This window comes from Idiotropiscis lumnitzeri, chromosome 3 (genome assembly GCF_059441095.1).
Source record: "Idiotropiscis lumnitzeri isolate Australia: NSW breed Sydney's pygmy pipehorse chromosome 3, RoL_Ilum_1.0, whole genome shotgun sequence".
NCBI lineage: Eukaryota > Metazoa > Chordata > Actinopteri > Syngnathiformes > Syngnathidae > Idiotropiscis > Idiotropiscis lumnitzeri.
The window spans coordinates 19455180-19480377 of record NC_142393.1 but is presented as its reverse complement, the minus strand read 5'-3'; the positions used below and the strand labels follow the sequence as shown (position 1 = coordinate 19480377).

Below are 25198 nucleotides of genomic sequence, written 5' to 3'. Positions count from 1 at the left end.
ATTAAAAGTCAAAATTAAATGCTGTGGTATGACCATAAAAAAAGGCCATTCATGCATAAAACCCTCCAGTGTTGCTGAATTAATGCAATTTTGGAAGGAAGAGTGGGCCAAAATATCTCCACAAAGATGTGAAAGACTAATTTCCCGTTACAGAAAACGCTTGACTTCAGTCGTTTCTGTTGAGGGATAAAATACTTTGGATAAAATACTTTTTCATGCAGGTCCAGGTAGTTTTGAATATTGTTTGTTGTTGTTCCTCAAAAAATAAAATCCTTACTTAAATATTGTAGTTTTTGTGTACTTTTTTTTTAACATTTACGCATGTTTGATGATCTCAAGGTCGTAAAACTATGCAAAAGGTAAGTATTTGGTAAGAGGGTAAATACTTTTTTAAGACACTCACTGTAGCATGCATCTGTTGTGAATTGGAAAACGACCACTAGATGACGCTGTCGTCTGAAAGAAACTGTTGCAAAATCTGTGGTTGGAGCGGCCGGTAAACAAAGGAGGCTGGAGGCGCTTTGAAATGAGATGTTCGATGCACTTTATAGGAAAACGTATGATTAGCATGCTTTTTGTTTTTGCATCGCTGTTGTGCATACCACTCGGTCTCCAAATACAACCAAAACATGTTTTATTGGTCCAATAGAAAAAAATATAGGCTCTATACAATGTCGTTATTTAGATGACGCAACAAAGACGAATGGATGCTGCACCTGCAGCAGATTTTATTTTGTGTCAGGAAGGAATGCGCATGCCTTGGCAGCTCCCCGGGATCCTCCACGCTGGCTATTGGTCAGCAGAATCCCGTTTTGGACGCTTTGACCTTTACGATTTTCCGTAGCTACTGTGTTTTGGGCGTTAACGGTCGATGAAAACAATTCCATCTCGAAGTTACGCCTATTTTTGCGTTCCACTCATGCTTGCATGCAGACGCTTACTTAATAAAATGACGAGAAATTCTTGGCTTGAACATATAAGACAACGACAATGCGCATTACATTGACGGTGTTTTGATTTCCGGCCTGCAGCGGCGGAGGAATCGTCGATTCGTTCGTTAAATCCTGGCGTGACCGACTGGTCTGAACCGGTTCTGGAGGAGGAGCGCGCGCCGGAGCCTTCACGCACTGATTGACGCCTTAACGCTGCGCGCCATCAACTAGGCCTGGCCTCCTTGTGACGTAGAAGCATCTCATTGGTGCAAAATTGCATTACCACGCCCACACTCCCCGCGTACTGTTAACCAAGGATGCTGGCTGCGGCTTGTGATTGGTTGACACCCTCCTCATCATATTTATTTTGAGACCATCCCTGGTTGTGCACGAGGAGAAGCTGAGTTGTATACATCTCGCGTTCGACTTCCTTACACTACAATATAGCAGCGTGCGCAATTCAGCACCAGCATTGTGTGGACAGCAGCCCACGGAGCACCGAGGAGGCCAGCCCGGAAGGGGTATCCGACCAACGTTTTCGGGGAAAGTTCATCGCTCGGCTTAGGTTCCGGAGACACCGTGTAGCGAGATTGTTCCGTGCCACAAGGCCGTAGCTCGGTTAAAAGGACAACTTTAGGCGGACACTATTTGCCGTCTTGGCGCTGCTGAATGGCTGCAAATGAAAGGAAACAAAGGTGATAAAGAGTCTTCATCCTAGCTGGTTGGTCGTGGCTAGCCGCGCCAGAGCTCCATTGTGTGAGCATCCCGGTGCTATTTTTCACAGCTGCCCTACCCCCGGCGTCCCTTCCCCCCTCCTCCCTCCCTATCCGCGCAGCGGCTACAACTCTTTTGGGCTCACTTTTAATTGGGGAGGGGAGGGGGGGAGACCACGAGCCTTCCGTAATGTGCTCCCGCCTTTGGTTCGTGACCGACCGACGTATCAGCCAGGAGTATCCCCAAATTCAGATCCTCCGGGCATTGAAGGAGCGCTGTGCCGACGAGGATGTGGAATTCCGTTCTCTTCTCATGGATCAGATCGTGCTCACCATCAGCGAGGGACAATTAGGTAAATGCAGTCACAACACAACATTGATGCACGAACTGTTTGGTTTGGTTGCGATTGTTTCAAGCGTTACTTCAGTGCTTCTCGATGCTAATGGCTAACGATTGTCAGGGGCGTAGCCAGAGATTTTGCAGTGGGGTGGCCAGGATAACATTAAACCTCACTGAGGGGCGGCCATACACCGACGCACACACACACACAGAATTCTCGTCCTTGTAATAACTTCTGTAACCACTTATCATTCCATCCACATTCAGGTTTTCTTGAAATAATATGCATACAGATACAGAACCTTGCCGACCCTCCTAATACAAGCAGGAGCAAGTCCAAGTAAAAATCAACTTTATGCTGAGCCCAATTTATAAGATACAATTTCTTTGTCCTTGCTTAGCTTTAATGTATCATAAAGTCCACTACTATCTCACACACTTAAGTTGTTAACCACGGCTGGTGTCATTTTGCGTGCCAGGATCGAATGCTCATTAATTCTAGTTACTAGTGGTAGGCACATCAACCCTTCCGTCAACATTGCATCATTTTAGACTGGCCCAAGTAAGCCCAGCTTGACCCTCGTCGGCGACAGTAAATCAGCATTGAGAACATATTATGTCACACGCAGGTGCTTCGCAAGCTGAAATGTGGCCAAATAAAGAACAAAACATAATATAAAAACATAGTACAGGTATTAATGTTCAAACGCTGATTGGCTGTCGCTGATGACTCATAATAACGTCATAGTGATTGACGAATTGACATGCCCACGACCACTAATCAAATCTAAAAAGCACAATGACGTGAAAATCTATCCACAATTTTAAACGTTGCTTTTTACGTGCAACTTTTTATAGTGCGACATTGTTATATGTATGCAATTTATTTCATGAAACTGCAAATGCTCTTTCCTTCATTTGCATTCAGATCAATTTTATTTTTACTCTATAAATATGCAGTTATTGTAAATTTAATCAAGGTGTCTAAGAGTATTGCTTCCATCTGAAAAACACGGAGCAAAATCTTACCTTTGGGTGATGGCCAGAGATTGACAAGGGGTGGCCATGGCCACCCTGTCGCCACCACCTAGAATCACCCTTGACAGTTGTCATCTGGGGGGGCGTTTGCTTTGTGGGCTAGCCCTGTACGCCTGCTAGAAAGGAAGCGGAATGAAAGCAAATGTGTGACCGCCTAACCTACTTTTCCCAGCACCTCGTCACCGAGGGGATGTTGGCTGTAGCTAATTAGATTTTTTTTCTGGCCATGACTTGGAACAAAGGCCTTTATTAATTAAATCAGAATGAAGTGTAATTTTGCTGTGCTTCGTGTTGTTGAAATTCACACTGCTTTACAATATTTGTTTTGCTGTGAAAAATCATGCCGGAAAAGGGGCAAACACAAGATTATTTTCCCTCCCAGCCATGTTGGGAACGTGCATTTTCTAAGTGAACTAGTTTCAAAGTTCAGTTCCCTTTTTTTCAATCAACCTGTTCAGTTGTTATGAAAAAAAAACTGCTAAGTTCAGTGTTCCAAAAATGAACTACTTCATAGTTCACACAATTCCCCTCAAAATACTGACATGTCCCCATTGCCCCCCCCCTTTTAGTCCACACTAGGAGACAGCTACTAGTTTCAGCCCTCAGTCTCATGAGGAATTTTTTTTAAATATATTGAAACAAAAACTGGACTTTATTCTTTAATATGCAAGTGTAAATACAATCTAATGTAAGAACCAAGGAGCAGTAGGAAATGAGCTGTCACACGCACTTTAACTAAACCCCCTCTCGTATTCAGGCAACCGTAAAACGATGACACACCTGGGACTCCCTGCGAACCGCGCCCACACCCTCACTCCCACAAAATCCAATGGGAAAAAGGTTGTCGAATATCTACCAGGGACTAACACATTAACTAGTTGTTGACTTCCAGAATAAGCCTCTTTTACCCCCTCCAAGCTGCCATCATGCTTTTTGATGACTCATGCGACCACGTGTGGCTCCATGGCTTGGGTTGCAAAATAAGGTCTTTATCGCCTGACACACTATCACTAACCTTTCCTTATGTCAGTAGTCCAATTATAATTACAGTAAATGTTTTCCTTTAAAAATACATCAAAGCCATAAATTCAAATCTGCTTTATTTTATTTATTTTTTTAAAGTACCTTAACTTCCTGAAGTCTAAGCCACGTCTTTTTATTCCCCACGTTTTGAACTCTGCGGCTTTTAATGTGACAACGACACTATTTTCTGGCCGATCCCCAATCTTTAAAATACCTGACCTCGATCATGGATTTTGCTGATCCAGATTTTTTTTCATAACCCACATCATGCACCTTCGATGTTGAAATTATTATAAAACATTGAATAATATCTGCGAAACAATACAAATGGGTAGTTTTAATTACACACAAAGTGATTCTCTCAAGTAAGAATGAAAAGCCTATTAGTCATCTCACGGTGAAGAGGACAGTAGCTTCATCAGACCTGTGTGGAGGAAGATGAGCTCAGTGGGGAATATATTTCTTTCTTTCAGGGATCTATCAGCCCATCACTGAACTCGTAAATTTCGGATATCGGCGCCGATTCCAATCCCAGCCGATGTATCGGTGCACTCCTTGTAACCTGCTAACCACAAGATGACAGAGACCCTAAGATGAATAATAGAGTTTCCTGGCTTCTCACCAGGAGCCAAGAAAATGTTCTCTTTCAGTTAAAATAGGAAGCTAATTATATGTTCAAAATAAATCTGCTTACTTTGCTGAGTTGCTGTCACCCATTGAATGATTTCAACACAAGTCGCCACTACAACACCGATCACAAAAATACACGCGTAGTTGATATTTTTTTTTCCTCACAGCATTAACTGTTTGGTTGAAGTGCGTAAGGAGTTCATTTTTTTTTTTATATTTGTGTCCTCCAAAAGCATGGTTCCATTCCATGCTTAATTGTGCCTTGCTGCGTGAAGTGATGACGCTGACTCAGATAAGAGGCAAAAGGTCTTCTAAGACTAACAGAGCAGTCCATTTGCGGTCGCTTTAATGTCCTGAGAAAGCTTAGAGCTAAGCTCGTACATACACAATGTACAGTATCTTTATGTCCGTATGTCAACAATTCAAATTTGGATGATGTAGAATGACCGTATCTGTGCTTTCTGGTCTAACACCTTTTGCTGCACAGCAAAGCACACACAGGAGTAACATCTATGAGGCCAGGTGGCCGCCGGCTCGACAATGGTTTGTGTTCCGATGTTACTGTCCTCTCTCACTCGCTCTCTCTTTCTTAGTAGAACTCTCAGTTAAATGGCCAGTACACGCAACAGCTTTACAATAATTGATTTAGCAAAATTTCAATTATCACGCACAGCCTACCAATTGGGCTTGCAACAGTGAATCGCAGACTGTTGCTTGCCAGCAAACCATTGCGTGTCTCATTAATCAACTACTAACTAGCGCTAGGATACTACTAGACATTGCTTGTAGGAATAAACAAAACTCATATTATTTGTGTAACATTTGTGTGAAGTCTAAGTCTCACATCCTCGACACGCCTTGATAATAAATGTTCAGTTGGAATGAGTTGTTTTAGACAAATTCCTCCAAGAGATGTGTGATGGTTGGTTGGCTTTTCAGGCTGCGAACCTCCTCGGATGGGAGACGGCCATCTTAGCGGTAAAGCTTTACGTACATCTGCAGTAGTTTGAGTGTGGCGAGTGGTGATTGATTTATTCATTTGTGTTTGCATCACATACAAACCGACCGAGTGGTCACAATGATATCTGTCTATACTTCTCATCCAAGTTGCGACCACAATAAAAATTACATAATCAATCCTGGCGTGATTTATCTAGATTGAGCTTGACCAACGAAGACATGGAATGAACACAATCCAACGGAAATAGTAATGAGGCTTTTTTTTGTGTGATTAAATAGTAAAAAGTGCAGACATTCACATAAAAATGTAAGGAAGTAGAAGTAGATGTAGGCTGAAAAATAACGACTCCACTCAAGTATAGATCGCCAAAATGTCTCCTTGAGGTTGTTGACACCGCTTCATAAATAGTGCCGGCAATATTTTGCCTTGAAAAGAACCATTCTCAAACTTAATTTACCAGGTTACAGAAAATTTTATAATAAAGGCTTTTTTTTTTTATTCACGAGTACCTGAGGAGAGGTCCCCCCCCAAAAAAATCAGTCAATTTGCGAATGCCAACCCCCTAATATGCGGATGTATTATGGTTATGAAACCACATTTCAGAGCCCTGACTTGTGCTCTATCATGTGATGGTGACTGTCGGATCCCACCCAACACACACGCATGGAATTCATCAGCACAATGCAAAGTGGTCTAGTGTCATCTGATGCGAGATGTGAATGTATCTCAATTAACACATTAATGATGTCTGCTGCCGTTAGCACCGACTGACACTTGGGAGAAAATTTTGAACCGAACATTGTCCAATGGCGTGTCCAAATAGGTTTTCAGAAATGTATGCTGCCGTGTTAGCCATTGTCAGACTAGCTACTAGACAAAAATGCTAATGTATATTTGTCATCAGTGGTTAAGAAAAGTGCGTGGTTAACTATTTTACAGCATGTTAGCATTTTTTTTTTTTTTTATTAGCACACTCAATATTTTGAAAGTGAGAGGCTGGCACAGGCACATGTATTAGACTTCAAGCATTTCCTCTACCAATAAGTAATAAGAAAATTTTTTGGGATCGCACTGATTTTTCTATGAGGAAAATTGTTTTGAAAGCTGAACAAATCAGAGGTTGACCACCATCCTGAAATGGTTGGTGTTCCTCCTTTTCAAGTTTCACCGCTGGCAATAGCACATTTTTGGATATGGTATTTAAGCGTTTAGATAAATCCAACCAATCAATGATTTACTATAAATGTCTAGTTTTGTTGAACGGAATCAAATTGATGCACGTTGGTCCAAATTGGATGGATAAATTAGCCATGACCTGATTAACATTCCTTTTTTAAGGTGGTGTACGTTATGGTAGTCGGAAAACCATTCAGTATTATTTTTACTGATGATGGGTGTCTTTCCAATAATTACAAGGCATATCCTTGAAAGAACACCTGGTATCAAACATCAAAAACGTGAAAGACTGGAAGTAGAGCGCAAACAACATAAACTATTTGGCAAAGCTAATTGTGGATCAGTTTAGGTCGGGTAATGCTATTCACAGCTAAGTGGAGCACTGTCTAGACCTGTATGCATGCACACAAGTGGAGCAGGGCAGTTACCTGTAATCCGTGCAGGCGCACACAGCAAATGTCTCCTGAGCCCTGACGTCACAGATTAACAGTCCATGGATGGATTAGGCATGCTGCCTTGGAGGAATCTTACTTTATCCCTGAACATGCTTCACATGCAGCTTTTGCATTAAGGTAATATTTATCCTCCCCTCACACCCGTAACATGGACTTTCATCAAGGATGGGCAAAATATTGTCGCCACAAGGCCATGTTTGATTATTAAATCTGATAGATGGGCCAAGTCATTCAAAGATGAGGTAGAAATGTGCATTTAGACGATGCAAAATGGCTTATTTTAAAAATAAAACAATAATACTCATTTTGAATTTGAATTTCAATTAAATTAAGCAACTATTTATTTAATTACAGATTTTTTTTTAAAGTATGTGTAATGTAAAATGGTTCATTTTGCATTTTTCTAATTTACAATAACTCAACCAATTATGGAATGCATAAATTAATAAAAATTAGTGAATATATTAATTAAAGGGATCTTCTCCCCAAGATGGCCCATTTTTCTCTCAAAAACTTCTGATCAGGAAAAAGCAAAATTATTACAGCAAACACAGTATCGCAGAACTTGATCAAACTTGATCGGATTAAAGAGCGGAGCAGGCACCGCAGCTGATGCAGATGATGCAACGTTCCAGGAATTCGAGTAGGGTGCAGGAATTGGCATGTAGATGTTAATGGATATGTTGTGTTTTATTTATTTGCGAAATTCAGCGTGACTAATTTTCTACAGTGTGTACACAACATACACTCAACCAACACATTTATTCCACGTTTGAATTCCTGTGAATAATTACCTTTTCAGTTATGTGTAATATCAATTAATCGAGCAACGTATGTCAGCCCTTGTACCGGTTTCCACAATTTAACCATCCTAATCTACTAAAACTTTATATTCGTTTTAGGCTTGGTCACAATGCAGCCACTGATAACACATTGACATCTTGCCAGCTCAAGGTTTATCTCTCTCTGGCCACAAAGTTTCTCTTTCCTGTTAATCGTTTCAATTTGATGCCAGGAGGACCCATGAAAATATATGTGCGCATACCTTTTACATTTGGTGATGAATGATTTTCCTCAAGACACGCGCAGACAAACCCAGTACAGTATTCAACCGAGCGAGAGGCATTTCACATCTTATGATTTGCTTGCAGGGCCATTCGAGGGGCGGTCCAGCTAGGAATTGATGACAAATGCATCAGCAACTTTAATATTACATAAGCTTTAATGAAGATCTATTTGTTACTCAGAGTGGCCCCCTTTGATGAGAAGTCCACAAAACCAAAATGTCAGCCACCTAAGATGGCGGAAAACAGGTAGTTTAATCAGTTTTATTCTTATTCTATGAATCATTATTACCCGGAATGCTGTGTTTGGACTAGTGGAGGCACATAGAATGTTCTTGAATTCCTCTCAAGGAATTGATTAAGTCAATTTAGATTTTCCAAGGGAGAATTTGTTTTGATATCCGAAAAAAATGGAGGTCACCCAATGATGCTAGAATGAAATAGTTTGTTACTGTGAAAGTAGACGTTATTGGTTGTGCCTTGATGCTCTCTCACGCTCATTTGGATTTACCGTATTTTACACCACAGCGACGTTTCATCAGGAAATACCCAACGGTGATGAGTATAAAGTACAACCCAGCAGTGTATAGCAAATGACACGCAGCACCAAATGAAAACAAGATCTTGTAGCTGTCTGTGAGTCACATTGTTGAAAGCCGCAGCCCGAGTTGTTGGCTTGTTCATAAGCAAGGCCATCTGCATCCCAGCAACCCGTGCCCCAGGATGTTCGAGTCCTCTAAGATCTGGCAAGTCTAAAGTTTTGCAATCTGCACATTTTGCATGCAATTGCCTTTGACAGCATCACAGAGAGTTTTTGTCCTTAATGAATATCCAAAAGACGAAATACATTATATGCATATTCATGAGTGGTTGGCATTCAAGATGACTTTTGCGTTAATGCAGTTAGTTCAGTATGGGTGTGTAATCAGTTTCATCTCGTGATTCTACTGCAACATTTAGCAATAGCTAAATTTAATTTATATTTTTCCCTCTGCATTAATGGAGCATTTTCCTTCTTAAGTCTTCAAAAGCGATTTTGCAATTTTACATCAAGGCACATGATTATATTTTACAATGTTTCTCCTTATTTTTCAATGATGGTTGTACTGTTTTGTTCCAAGGGTGAAATCATAATTGTGACAGTTGATCAACGAAGCGCACTCTTTGAAAGCAGGCAATGTGACATAAGCTGTTTGTGAAAATGTGGTACTTGTCGGCTTTCTTGGCACAGCACCCTTAATTTTTGTCTCCCCCAATCCAGCTAAATGAAAGGGAAAGATCTTGGGGTGAATTTGTGGATATTATGGTCTTGCAATGTAATGCGCACGGCACTTGTTATGAACAACATCTAAGTACAGTCCTGTGGACCACATCAACATAACAATAAAAAAAAAAAAATCCACATCACTAAAAGCACATCCAGAATTTTGATGTGGTGACTCAAACATGTTCTCAATTACTTGACATCTCATGCATCCATTAATTCTTTGCAGTAGTCACACAGCATCCAATGCCATTCAAATGATCCTTTGCATGAATAATTAAAAAAAAAACATAATCAATGGTCTGCCTCATTGGTCTCGACACAGTTCTTTTGTAAAAAGAGAAAAGCACAGTAAACACAGAGCAGTGTCTGTCCGACACCATGATACCACCTCTCTTCACTTCCCACTGTAGCACCAATCGCATTGCTCTGTGTGCCAGCACAATCGCAGCAGTGTGTGAGCATGTTGAATAGAGTCGACCATGAATCCTTTTGCTTGTGTACAGATTTTGTGAAGGAGGGGGAAAAAAGGAGGGTGGGAGCTGTTTTTATGGCTTACACACACTTTCACATGCAACACTCGTCCCCTCCCGTGTGTTAGGACCACAAGACATCCTTGACCTTTCCCTGCTGCTGCTTTCTCAGTAGTCTGACTGTGCACACAATTGCCCTCAATAACATATAAAATGAGCCTTAGTTCCACAATGGGTTATTTACAGAGTTACACAAGATAATATCCAAAATACCCTCGTGCATACAGTGTTTAAAAGACGCAATAAAACTGGGCTGAACGAGAGCAGTATTATACGTAGCACCTGTGAATGAATAAGAAATCTGATCTATGCAGATGTGAATGGCAAAATGAAAAAATAGATAATTTCACGTCAACATAGTATCAACTCGGCCGGAATTGTATGTCCTTAAAAAAGCCAAAAGGACCTCACTTCCCTTTTTGTACATAAAACTGGCAAAATCATGAAAATGTTATTAACCGTGTCGAAAACCTTTTTGAAATCATTAAACTGTCGCACAAGTGGAGATAAAAGTCAACTTTTGCATAATATAACTAATATTACACAACCTTTGATGACACGTGACATATGTTACATTTTGTTGCTGTCTTGTGTGCTATGTCCATTTTTTTTCTTCATTTTTCTTATTTTTACGTGAATGGCGTTTCCGTGTTACCGATATTGCATGAATGTGAAAATAAAAAAAAAATAAAAAAATTGGTCTGTTTTTACGAACCACGACGATTTTCAGATTTGGAGAAAGGTGAACATAATGAACATACCTTCTAAAATTATGCATCCTCAAAGCAATAAAATGTACTCCCCTACAACATCCCCTTTTTGTCAATAGTTAAATTTCTGGTTTCGTGCGCAAAGACATTGGGGCATTCAATAGTCACATTGGAAAGGACAGACATAGTTATCTGTGATGTGTCACATGGGCCAACGTCATTAAAGAATCCACTTCTTGCCTTAAGAGGAGTTCTAAAACCTTGTGAAATTTAATCCGAGCCATATGGGAACTATTTTGCTGGCTATTGACAATTACAACCCAGTTGTGTGTACACAAGGTTTGAAATTAAGTCGTCTGAGTTGCATCATATTCCCTAACATCTGTCTGATGTGGTTCCTTCCTTTCCTCCAAATCTAGTCCCTAAACTCATTGAAAAGCCCCCAATATGAGGCATTTGTTTGTTGACACTGACCCAAACAGTCGGCCCTTGTCCATGCCTACATTTTTTTCATCGTCAGACGTGTGATGCGTTACACAATAGAGTCTGCGTCCAGTGTGTTGCTGTCACACTAAACCAGCTGGCTTGTTAGGCCAGACAATCAATTTGAATCTGTTAAAGCTTTCACTGACCTGAACAAACAAATGAAAACATACGGCTATGCTGTCAGGATTTCAGTCAAAATGTTTCTGCCCAGCTCTCAGAAAGGATCTGGCAACGCAACAGGATAGAAGATGCTGAAGGACAGCTTGTCGCTAATCATATCATCAGCCACGGCTGGCTCCAAACAGCTTAACACTGCTCGCCTTGTAACCGAGTGGCGCTTCCTCATCCTTAACCCTGCCAACTGGCAGCTCGAGCTGTGTGGCAGGGATGACTGTGGAGTGTTCGCATACTGCTTCTGCCAACAAAAGGTTACATTTTCCACCAGGAGGTGATGGCTTCCACAAAACCTCACCAGTCCCTTATACAACTCACTCTCTCTCTTTCTTAAACGTGGCAAGTTAAGAGAAGCCAAAACAGATGTTGATCGTGCTTTCATGCTTTTCCAAAACAATAACAAGCGCAAACCACAATGGAGGAACCTTAAGAGTTGAATTTCTCTTGTAAAAATGCCTGCAGACGTTTTCTTGAGCAAATGACGATAGCTCATCTCTTACCCCGCAGGCCTGCAGGTGGACCAAGAAACGGTGACATCTTATCCACAGGTGGTGGTGGTACGTGTGCCCACGCCATGGGTGCAGTCAGACAGCGACATCACCGTGCTGCGCCACCTGGAGAAGATGGGCTGTCGGCTGATCAACCGTCCTCAGGCCATACTCAACTGTGTCAACAAGTTCTGGACCTTTCAAGAGCTCGCTGGCCACGGCATACCTCTGCCTGACACCTTCTCCTATGGTAGGTTTTGCATCCGTGTGATTCCCGTAGTTTTGAAGCACTGTGCTACTTATTTGGTTATTTTAATGTATTATTGTGTGGAACATCTTTTCAAATGTGCGTAGTATGTTTTCAGAATAAATTATGCAAGATGATGTAAATATCTGTTACAAGACCTTTAGACTTGACTCCAATCTGATTTGATTCTGCTCGTCATCATCGTGCAAAGTAGGAGCATCATTGCTCATTATAAACAAGTATTGTCAGTTGAAGCACTTATTGACTGCCACAGATTAGACTTTTCCTTGTAAGAAGATTAAAGGCGAGTTCCAGGACGGCAAAGCAATATGTGGCACCTCATAACACTTGCAGAGCATCCAATCAGTGCAGTGACGGCATCCCTCGATATTGCAACGCAATATGTGAGGGAATTGCCATCCCCGCTTCAATCAATGTACTGTATTTGTATTTGAGTTGGATGGCGTGCACAAGGTGACTGCAACCAGCAAAGGTGCGATTCATTCAATTCCAGTGATCATAAGAAAAACGTGGCAACTGTGGGAAGTTGAACTGCATCCACAAATGTTTCTGCTATTGCTCCGCTTTTCGATACAACAGCTGCTGCTCTTGTGAAAGCGCTATTTAAAAAAAAAAAAAAAAGCAAAGTATTATATAACAGGAGTGTCCAAATAGGAGTTTAGAAGCTAGACACTCTCCTATCCCAAAGTTCAGTGCTTCTCAAACTTTTCGCACACCATAAAAGAATTAGCTCTCCATGTGAATGGAGTTGTTTCAATCTCGTTAATTTTTTTAAGTAATCAGTAGTAAAACATGGATTGGTTTCCCAAATCGTCCGTTTTGGAATCTCCCAAAAACTCAGAAATCTAGCTTTTTGTGAAAAGACATTTTATACACAACAGTGTTTTTAATTCCTATAATCTTTGCTTTAGTGATGCCTCAAACATGTGAACAGGCCTTTTCGTCTGTAAAATACCAACAACAATGAAAATGCGTATTTACAATGAATCAGCATTGTCACAATTTAACATTTGACAAACTTTACCAACTATTTGCACGATTTTAAATATGTCATAGATGTAGTATTTAGTAGTGTGTGTGCGCGCATGTATATGTGCGTACCTTACACCATCGCCTCTACTTTAAAATAATCTCCATCATCTTTTCTCTCTTAATTGACACTCTTTGTACTAGATTTAGCATGACAAACACTTTGAGCAATCATAAGTTGCTTTTATTGGTCACATTTCAAAGTGTCCGCCACGTTTTAGGTGTTTGCACATTGTTGCGATGCACGGTTTGCACCTCCAAACCGAGTTCCAATGCTGCCATATGCTGGCCATAATTAATCAGTTTGTTTGTTTTTTTTTTTTACTTTCATGACCAAACCAAATTTGACCAAGACTTTTCCCAAAAAAATGTAGTTGACAAATACAAGAGAGCATATATTCCTAAGCTTACAATAGTACAAGAAAATAAGACAATTTCTAAAGAGTAAAATGCAAATTTACATGTTGAATACAATTGAATTTTAAACAAACAATTCTTAAAGATTAAATGCTAACTTATCGAATATGAAAGTTGAATATAACTGAAGGAATCAGTCGTAGAACTCCTACCACACTTTGGCAATCACTGCCAGTTGATCAAGTACATTTAGGTCAAATGTCCATTTCGAATTTGTGTTTTTATTAGTTATTGCAAAAGAAAACAGAACCGTAAGAAACATCATCATCTGAGATGTTTACGAAAACACAGTTCTTAAAATAATGAACGATTTGAACTTTGGGCAATGCTTTCTCATTTATGGACTGAGTTATGCTTTACTGACTTTATTTGTATTACTCTATATTCATTTGAAAAAAAAAAAAATTACCCAAGAGCACAAGCCCCATAATTCATTGTAGAAAAAAATAAATAAAGCAAACCTCAAATTTGACAAGAACACAACAGTCATTCAGGCCGGAAGAGAGTGAGAGAAAGAGGGTGATGTTTGGCCTACATTCCATTGGTCTCTCTTCGGTGTAGTCCAGGCAATCCATGCCGAGTGGATACAGAGCTTATGTAACAGTCCTGCTGCCTGACCCTCTGTCCCCTCGTGACTTTTCAAAACAAAATAAGCTAGCCCCCTGCTCCTCTCCCTGCTTTCTATCTCCCTCGCTCTCGCTCTGGTGGAAAGCATGTGAATCAGTGTGTCTGGAAAATACCATGTGACCAAGTCGATCACATCTGTTCGCTTGAATGGATGCCAGATTTGAGCAGTGAGCCATGCGAAAACAAGGAGAGAATTAAACACTGGGTCTACGGTATATTTAGTAATCTTAGCAATTCACTCTTATGTTTTGATAGCCTTAACTCATTTTATCTTGACATATTTTAGCCTTGTGAGCAAATGCACTGAAAGCAGAAGCATGGCGGTGACTTGTTTTAGCCCGCTTCAACAGCCGCTCACTTCCAATCTCATCCATCTAGGAGTGGTACAAAACTGCTGTTTTGAGTCACTTCTGTTGCCATAGCGACAGGTTTCATTCCCACCCCGCCACCTCCCCCTGCTGGCTCAGTCAGTTGTAATTGATGAACTTTTCTATCACATGAAGCTCCTTTTGACACAGTGCATTCCTTTTTTGATGACATGGTTCTTGTGTGTGCCTGCGTCTGCGTGTGGATCTTTCCCAGGTGGACATGACAACTTCCGAAAGATGATTGACGAAGCAGAGCCGCTGGGCTACCCAGTGGTGGTGAAGAACGCACGAGGACACAGAGGTAAGACACAGAGCTCTTCCAATAAAGTTTTTCTGCACCCGAGTCTAAGTCACCTGATTTTGAGGACATGCCGAGATCAAGACTCAATCCGATACCTCAGCAATATATTAAGGAGATAAAAAGTCTTCCTCCAAATTGTCTTTGTTTTTTTTTTCTTCTTTTGAACAAAAATATCCAAACATTTTTATATGGAAAATGAAACAGTGGTTCAAACCAAGTATTTTTTTTTTCTTTTGGGCACATCCGTTTTTCAGGTGGTGTATGAAATTAGTTTTGTTAAATGCAGCTCTATTCTTTCTGCCACGCGGAATGCTCAATTTGCCGTCATTGCAAGTCGCCGTTGCGTTCCTTCGCTTTCCACATTGAAACATTTCCATACTGGAAATTCCTTTTTTTAACCCATTCTTTTTCTCGATTCAAATCAGCTGAAAATTCCAAGATCCGATTTCAGGATGGGATGTCTTTAGCCACAGGCTGCTCACTTTAGCCATGGATTGACTCCATTGGCAGAGTGTTCAATCAGTCGGTGCTTCAACAAAGACGGAACCGTAGTGAACCTGTTATTGCTGCTTGGTTAATTATTACTGGTCCCAGTGAACCCATTTTTCCTTAAATTACTTGACAAGCTGCAGCTCAGAGTTTGTTCGTTACGTATAACGGCGTCATCTAAAATAGCACAATGTCTACTGACCCCTTTGGCCTTTGGTATTCATAGTTATCGACACTTGACTGGCTCTTACATTGTGTGCAGCAACAATCGGCAGTTGGCGGGACAGGCCTGCCATCATGGTGTATTGTTGGACAAAACAACCGTTAGTCAGAACGCAACTTTTTTCTTTTTATTGCGTTTGTTGTTCATCCCCTCCGGTTGACTGTTGACGAGTAGCTGGCCTTACCTTGCCTTGCTGCAAAGTTCGACGGACAATTGTTTGAATGTGGTCATTCCATAAAATGGCTGAGATGTGAATTAATTAGTTTGCATACTAAGATTGAAAGTAAAGATTATCAACTAAAGTCCGATTATATGTGGCATCTTACCTAAATAATTGCAATTAATATTTTTTTTCATAATCGAACTGCAAAAAAAAAAAATCCAGTCAATAATGTCCATGACAATGTGCTATTATATAATTAATGGGATCGCTTTTCCCACCAGTTATTCAATCCAAGAGCCCCCCTTGCACAACAGAAAAAAGTAAAATAAAGAGCATGGCACACTTGGTCATCATAGGCACAAGCGTGCTCCAAACGTATGTGACATGACTCATTTTCCCAAAATGCTGCCAGGGGAAATGAGGTGATGACACACCTAAACAAGGTGAAACCTCAATTATTTACAGAGCAATGCCAAAGCAAATCCACAGGGCACAGGGAAGGGAGGGAGATTTCTGCCTGGTTCTCCTAAAGATCGATGTTGATCTGTTTTGTCTCATTTTAAGACGTCTTGTGTCCAACATGAAAAAAAAAATAAAATGAAGGAAGTTGTACTTGTGTCCTGTCCAAATGATCAGGCTTGAGTTCCCCCTCAATCATGCCAGTGATTTCTTGCTTGCGTTGTTTTCTACACGTGAAGTGCACCGTCATGCCTTTCACTGTGAGTTGTGCTAGTCAAGGTCTGGCTCGTCATCATATTTGGATTGTCACTTAGACACCAGGTACACATGCACAGACACACGCGCGCATACACAATCACATGATTTGTTCCTGCTTTCGGACTCGCGGGTCAGAGGCCTTGGCAAGAAGACGTGCTAATTAAAACCGACGTTTTCTTGCCTCTGTGAGAAGCATTTGTTTGTCCCGTCACGAAAGCCGCCTAAACATGTTTTAGAGAACGGGAACTCACCAAAGACTTGTTCAGCAGGTTTAGCTCAAAGACTTTGAGGAAGATATCAAACCACAATTTAAGTTCCTCAAATGTCTATTCCATTCTTGTGTGCAAGTTATAAAATAAAAATGTAATTGCATCTTGTCCTCTTTTTTTTTTTTTCCCCCCTTCCCAGGCAAGGCAGTCTTCCTGGCACGGGATAAACACCACCTGACAGACCTGTGCCACTTGATCCGTCACGACACCCCCTACTTGTTTCAGGAGTATGTCAAAGAGTCACATGGCCGTGATGTACGTGTGGTCCTGGTGGGCGGCCGGGTCATCGGCTCCATGCTTCGCTGTTCCACCGATGGACGTATGCAGAGCAACTGCTCCCTAGGTAGGCAGCAATGATCACGATAGAGGTCTGCTTTTACCGGTCATTCGGTCCCAGTCCAGTCAGGACCGGAAGTTCACGGTAATTCTTACCTGTATTTAGCGAACACTGCCAGGCTTGCGTCTTGTCATTAGTTCCGTCCATTTTTAATCGAGACAGAATTTCAAGCTCAAAAGCTCATCTGCGCTGGTCGGCAGATATAGTGTTGTTAACTTTGTCGACTTGTGACCGGCACAGCTGCTGTCATGAGAAATCAGCGAATCAAAGCCTGAGGCATTGGTTTTCGGACACAAAACAACACGTTGCACTCAGTGGGTTTGGAGTGGCCTTCCGCCACAAGTGTAGGAGTTTTAAGTCTCACGGCTTGCTGGTGCGCAATGCATTCTGCGAGGATGACTTATCCACATGCCGCAAATTCTCGCTTATCAGCCTGAATTGCAGTGCTCCAAAACTAAAAAAGACTGAAGTCAAGCAGCAGAGGCTGTGCTAGCGATTCAGTATCGCTGAATTTACTCCATGAAGCCAATCCGACATGCATCCTCTTCTCCTATTACAAGTTCCAACAACAAAAATTAACCATGCGTTGTTTTTGATTGCATAGAATCCTCTTCATTCCGGTATTTCCTCAGCGGATTAGGGTGCAATTGTGACATTTTTCTCAGCAGTGTCATGCGGACACAACCAGTCGCTGCCGTGACATCTCTCTGTGCTTTTTTGCAAGTCAACTTAATTCTCTGACAAAAAAAATGAATCAAAAAGATTCCCCTTTTGTTCTCATCTTGTTCAGCTGGTAAGATATTGCATTTTTGCTCACTCTCCTACTCCGGCTCTGACATGGGAACTTTTTCTGTTTTCACGATTGAAATCCTACAAGACTGGTTCCTTTTTTTTTTTTTTTATAAATCGAATTATTTACCATCCGTCTCTCATCAAAGACTCAATCATACTATCATTCCAATTCTCATATCAAGCATGATGATCCATCTGGCTCCATGACATGTTTTTTTTTTGTGATGCAAAGCCAACAAGGCTGGCTTGAATCTACCCACAAGATGCTGGGTGACTCCCTCTTAGCTGCACAGAGCGATGGCGTGGGGAGTCCAGCTGGAATCATAATGCACTCTGACATATTTGGGGCATTCGTCATCAGATTATTAGTGTTTATGCAACACATTTCATTGACTCTATGCGGATCTGGTGACATTAAATTTAAGTTTGAAATGACCCTCCATTTAATTTTCTTCAGTCCTATTGTCTAATGGTTTGGAATGCACATTTTAAAGACAATCCATGCTCTGTAGAGGACTGAAATAAACAATCAATTGTGATTGTAATGCATGAAGTCTTAATGAGATAAACGAATTTCAACAATTTGTCATGTTCCTTACTTACAACAAAGCAGTTAATTTAAAAAAATTACTCATTTCCTGTTATATGTTTATCATTGGTTCCCTTCTGTCGTCGTATCACACAAAAAAAAGTCAAAGAAAAAGCAAAACACGGTTGTTGAATTAATCTAATATTAGTCTTTAGTACCACAACCTGAGGGATAAACGCCACAGAAGGAAAAATGGCGAAGTCACAGCAGTCGTACCTGACGTGGCATTGTACTGCAGCCGCTGTGGCCGCACCTGCAGTCAACGTGGGAAACCCCCTTCATGGAATCTTCGTCCGCAAAGCCAAGCCAGAGAGAGAGAGAGTCTTGAGTACCATATCATTTCAAACTTCCATGAGCTACTCAGTCAGGATTATTCAAATAAAATGGTGAGTTGTTGTTTCAGCGTCTTGATGTCGTCTTCTATTGAACGGCAAACAAATTAAATATGCGTTCGTGCAGTCCTCCATCATGCTGTTGACATTTTGACGACATGAGACCAGGATGGCACCGAACGATTGATCAAGAGTACCGTACCCGTCCATCGCGAGGCTATGAACAGGATGTTCTCTGAGAAAAGTGGAAACTGAGCTTTGAGTGTCATGCAACTCAGATAAAGACGACAGGACTAACTGAAAAGCATAGAAGTGGATGTCCTTGGAAATCAAAAAAAAAAAAGGTTGTGATTTTCAGCTCCTTGTTAGAGCACAGAATGTTGTGAAAAATGCCATTTTAAAAGTATAGAGATCTGTACAGGTCGTAGTGCATTTTAATTCATCCTTAAATTTCAACCAAAAGCCAAATATCCCGAACTTTGTGGAAGTTGTGCATTCGCTCAATGAGGACCTGATGAATGAACTCAACAATGTGTGTTTGCTGTCACCAAGGTGGCGTGGGGATGATGTGCCCACTGAGTGAGCAGGGCAAGCAGCTGGCCACCGAGGTGTCAAACATCCTAGGCATGGACGTGTGCGGCATCGACCTCCTGCAGCTCAACAACGGCTCCTTTGTGGTGTGCGAGGCCAACGCCAACGTGGGCTTCATCGCCTTCGACCAGGCGTGCGGCATGGACGTGGCGGGCATCGTCGCCGACTACGCCCTGTCCATGCTCCCCAACCGCCTCACCCGTAAGATGTCCTTGCTGTCGGTGGTGTCGAGCACCAGCGAGACCAGCAGCGAGCCAGAGGTGTGCCCCGTGCCCGCTGTCGGGGGTTCCTTGCCCGAGGCTGTGTGCAACATGAGTGTGGGCTCCACTTCCAGCGAGAGCGACCCCGAGCTGGCCGAGCCGTCCCAGTCGCCACCCTGCCAAGCCTCCGGCTCGGTCCTCCCCGACCCGGCCTACAACTTCAACACGTTGCTCGCCAATGAGATCAAGCTATTGACTGAGTGAGATGCAAGCCGCCTGCACGCACCAGCAAACGCACGCACACACGCACACAGACACACGCATTCATACACATACACACATTCCTTTTCCAAATACATGCGGATGAATGCAAAAACAGAAATTCATCCTCATACTAACTCCCTCCAAAAGATCTGAGGCTGCTCCCCTGACTCCCCCTCAGTCCTAAAGCCTAATTCAAATATTCTCTCGGCTTTGGCTTTTTGAGAATGGTCTTAAAGTTTGGGTTAATCCAAGCCCTGCGGTTTTTACCAGGGGATGTTCCTTCTTAGACATGCGTCAAATATGGTGGAATGCAGACTGGTGTCGTTTTTTTTCAGGTGTTATGGAGAGAAATAGTACGAAGCGCCCGACATGACATGGGGGAGAAAAAAAGAGAAACATATCAACTGTCGCCACAATATCTATTTATAACGTGCGCACAAAATGCTTATGTGTGGCCACAAATGACTACAATGTGCAGACAAATATGGCAACTTACGTTCAACCTATGCCCAAAATGCAAATTCCCAGAGCTGGGGACCTGACCTTTTTTTGCCGGTCAGTCCCCCCGCCTTACCGCCGCGTTCTAGCTAGCCTTCTGGCCTCGATTCTCCAGCCTTATTCATAAAATTTTATTGGCCCACTCTAAGTAATAAAGTTGTTTTTGTTCAATTTTATGAGTTACACGGAAGAATTAATTGTCATATTATCAAAAACTGAAATCTGAGGAAGGTCTATGCACCTTTTGTATGGCTTGGGTCCATAGATTCACCTGCTATACCAGGAGTTGGAAAAATTCCCAAAGGTTCCCAAACATTGGTGAATACCGTTTATTTCAACCATAAGGCGCACTTAAAATCCTTTAAGTTTCTCCGAAATCTGGTAATACGGTGTGCATGATGTATGTTTGGATGTCGGCTTTTCATTTCATCGTCTTTAATTCAAATTCCTTACTCACGTTTGCATTGTCATTTTCATCGGCATCTAATTGTGAGCAAGTAAATGTCGTACCAGAACGGTAACTACTTCCTGCTTTCGTATCTAGGAATCATAAGAAATGTAATGTCAAATGTAAACAAAAAAAGCTTGGATAATTGACTTGTTGAACTCTTATTGGACTAAAAATATAGATGACACACATACTGGAAGGTAGCCAAGACAAATGCTTCAAAATGGGAAAAATAATTTCTTTAGTAAATGTAGCTCAGTGCCTGTGATAGTGTTTGGGCCAGCAGAGAAGGCCTGGTCGCCCTGGAGCCACAAATGAGCTTTTTGGGAGCATGTTATGTATCATGGCCAAAATAACAGATTCCCCCTGCCTCCCATGTCATGTCTTTGGGCTCTGTAGACTAGAACCTCCGGCCAAGTTGATTTTCCACTAGCGTTCAATTCAGCACAAAAAGAACTCACTCAACATAGTGCAAGTGCGGATAGACCAATTCTTCACACATAAAGCCCAAGACGCAATAAGCATTTCTTCAAGTATTACATTAAGTCCTCTTGCTTGTTGCAAGTCTGAAAACATTTGCAGAGCTTTGTTTTTTTTTTTTGTATGTAGTGTTTTTAATTAGCCGTGCCAGCAGCAGCAGTCTGCCAAGTTTGGAAAATTCCCTCGTGTCTAGCACTTTATTATAAACAGATGCATTTGTTTCCGTTTTTTTTGTCCTGACAAAAAGCAAATATACCTCAAAACATGTGACCTTTCACTGCCACAGAATTACATACAATTGTTGACAACAAAAAAAAAAAATACAACACATATCAAGCAGGATGCTGCACTTCACACACTTGCTGTTCTTCCCTCTAGTATTGTGTTGTGCTTTTGTAAATGTTACCTTTAGTAGTAATTGCTGTTTAGGCGTTGGAAAATCTTTCATTTTCTCTAGTCATTATTTTTGTAAACAAAAGAAAAGGCATCATATACAGCAAATAGAAAATAGAATACGCTTTCCAGTCTTGTTTGTTTTTCCCCAGGAATATTTCAGGGATTTCGAAAGCTTATTGCTGCCATCCAGGCGGCCGTTCCCAGCGCCGATCAAATTCCGACTTTGTTCCACTAACGTAGCCCTTGGTGTTGACATTGTTGTGCGTTTTGTTGATAACTCAGGGAAGCAGCCTGGATCCAACCTTCAAATACCAGACATATCCAAAAAGACAGACAAAAACATGACAAAAGCAACAATGAGGAAAAAGTATCATATGATGTGGTGAATACCACGGTTAACATGCACTTTTTCCCTTTTGCTTTTTCTGTATTGTTCCTTGTTTTATTCCTAATTTATGCTATTTTTTAAAGACAAAACAAGTGGTTTGTGTGCACTAATGTGTAAAAACAAAACTAAAAGTGAAACCGCTGTGAAGCCTGATTTATTTTTATTTTATTTTTTTTTTAATTTTCTTTTTTGGGGGGGTGGGCGGAAGGAAGTGTGTGGAGTGTAGCCAAAGCTTAGAACCATACACATCTCGCGAGACAACGGGAAAAGCAGCATACTCTAATCCCCCACCCTGCTGCTTTCAGTGCAATCACAGTACCTCCACTGACACACACACACACACACACTACTGTGACGTCATCCATTAGTGAGTGTCAGCACGCATATAGGCCTCGACACATCAATCCGACGTCGGCCGTCGTGGCCAACGGTCGCGTTGGCCTAGAAGTCGGCATGTCGGACCGGAAAATGACAGTAGAACACAGCGCAAAAGTCGACCAGGACGCCAAATAGTCCGGACCTTCAGCTCGCGCATGCGTAAGAAGTGGTAGCTCATTGCCATCAGCCGCGATAGTCACAGTGTAGCCTTTCACGGTGATTTCCGATAATGGCAGTCTTTCTTGAATGAGAGTGATTAATTCGTCTTTGCGCTCTTCTGTGCAGCCAGCCGTTATGTCCATAGAGGAGACTTGAAAAATGAGTGAAATTGATTCAGTTCTTGAGGAATGGAGTCTTTTTTCATCGCTTGCCCGCTTTCATCACTTCTCATTTGCTACCCGACAGCCCAACCCGATTCTGCATGTTGAATCGGCCAAATGCCCCCCAGACACAGCAACAGCTCCGACATTCGCTGCTCCAAACAGACGGAGTCTAACGATTTTCTGACGGCTGATTGGTGTCGAGGCCTTATGCGTCAACTCTTTCCACATTGTCGTCCTTGATTTGGATTTGTAATATCGCCCATATCATTCCACATTGTTTACATCATTGTTATTGCTAATCCTTCATCGAATATTCTGCGAACCACATTTCAATACAGTCAACGGCAAAGTGATTCATGGGCTGGCGCAAGTTCATTTTTATTTGCTGAAGACTGGAAATGAGCAAAATGTACTGTGTATAGCAAATCCTTAAGATGACCATCAAACTTTGCCCACATTAAAAAAAAATCTCTATCACTTAATGTCACCCGTTTTCTTCAAAAATAACCTTAACATATAGCACATTTTTATATAAAACTAGAAACTGAGGTGGGTGGCACGGTGGACGACTGGTTAGCACAATGGCCTCATAGCTCTGAGGTGCAGGGTTCCGTTCCGGCTCCATCCTTACTGTGTGGAGTTGGCATGTTCTCCCCGTGCCTGCATGGGTTTTCTCCGGGTATTCCGGTTTCCTCCCACATTCCAAAATCATGCACTGCAGGTTGATTGGACACTCTAAATTGTCCTTAGGTATGAGTGTGAGCGCGGCTGGTTGTTTGTCTTTGATTGGCTGGCAACCAGTTCAGGGTGTCCCCCGCCTACTGCCCGAAGACAGCTGGGATAGGCTCCAGCACCCCCCGCGTCCCTTGTGAGGCGAAGGGGCTTTGATAATGGATGGAGGGAAACTGTCATTTCCCAAATAACGGCTTACGCTGTCTTGGGATTGATTGTGTCACGTGAGTCTTGCGTATTTGGAGAATAACTCCCCATGGCCCAGCTGTTGCTAATCACTGGATGCCTGCTTCTGACCGAGGCTCCTTTGAGTTACTTTGTCAAATTACAATTTTTTTCGATTGGCCCAATAGCATGCTTTCAATAAATTTGATTGATTTTTATAGGTCTCGGGCATTTTTGTACAGTTTGGGAGGTGCCCTGATTTTTTCTTTACCCACCTCTGCTTTAAATTCAACTACAGGTTATCACGATACTTCAGAATGGTGCAAACCATTTTTCATCACAATCATCAACGCCATGAGTGTTTCCAAATATAAAAAAACAAAACAGTTTCATGCATAACATCTTCCAGACGTCTTTTACATTTTCTTTTGGCAATTCCAGCAGCTCTAATTCATTTGAACTCAAAATGCAGCCAGTTTATGAATCATTTAGGGCTTACGTGTACGAAGGACACGGAGTATGCACTGCAGAGCACAAGGCAAACGATTCCATTCCAACAGATGCGTGTGTGTATTTGGCCCAAACACAAAAAAGAGAAAGGAGAAAAAAAAAAGGGAATATGAGGAAATATTTTGTTTTATTGTCTCCTCAAAATGAATCTGAATGCCAAAAGCTTGCTGTATAATTGAGTATGTACTAGTGCAAGTACATAGTGACCGGATGATTACATGTAAATAATTGGGAGGAATTAATAACATCCGGAATTGAACTGTTTGCTTTCCAACAATGCAATGTTTATGCTTGGGTGACACGCGAGAGCTCTGTGTTGGTGTGTAGCGTCTAGAAAATACTTAAGATAAGCTAAAGGTCGTTTGATGTGGGGAAGTGCTACACTGGTACGAGATATAAAGCAAAAGCCCTCACCGTTAATTACTGTCCACCAATCTGAAAGTGATCAACAAAAGGCTCCCAAAAGTTGTTAAAAAATGGTGTAAATCAGAGGTACGCAAGTCTGTTTCTCGAGAGAACCTATCCAGTATGTTTCACGTTTCCCTCCTCCAACATACTTGATTCAAATGATCAGCTCATTAAAAAGCTTTGCAGAAGCCTGAGAATGATCGTGATCATTTGAATCCGGAATGTTGCCAGAGGGAAACATAGAAAACAGGCTGCAGAAGGAAATCTCGAGGACCGCACTTGGGCACCACTGAATGGTTCGCTCTTGGTTTTTCTTTTGTTTTGTTTTTTTGGGTTTTTTTTTTTAGATGAAAATAAAGACAAGTCATTATTCAGAACCAAAACGTGTGTCCCTCATATTTTCACGTCATCAACCGACTACTGTTAATACACAAACCTTTCAAATCAAAAAACACCTGCTGAAAATATGCAGTGTTGATTTACACCGTTTTCATTACTCACACAATATT

General features: G+C 41.6%; 1 protein-coding gene across 1 annotated transcript; it reads left to right on the top strand.

Annotated features, from left to right (window-relative positions):
• The first annotated feature begins 1285 nt into the window (after positions 1 to 1285).
• rimkla (ribosomal modification protein rimK like family member A) lies at positions 1286 to 25072 on the top strand. Its single transcript, XM_088291070.1, has 5 exons — positions 1286 to 1998; positions 12007 to 12237; positions 14911 to 14997; positions 16998 to 17201; positions 19461 to 25072. Exons 1-5 carry the CDS (start codon positions 1836 to 1838, stop codon positions 19961 to 19963), a joined length of 1188 nt encoding a protein of 395 aa, XP_088147196.1. The 5' UTR covers positions 1286 to 1835; the 3' UTR covers positions 19964 to 25072.
• Positions 25073 to 25198: the final 126 nt, after the last annotated feature.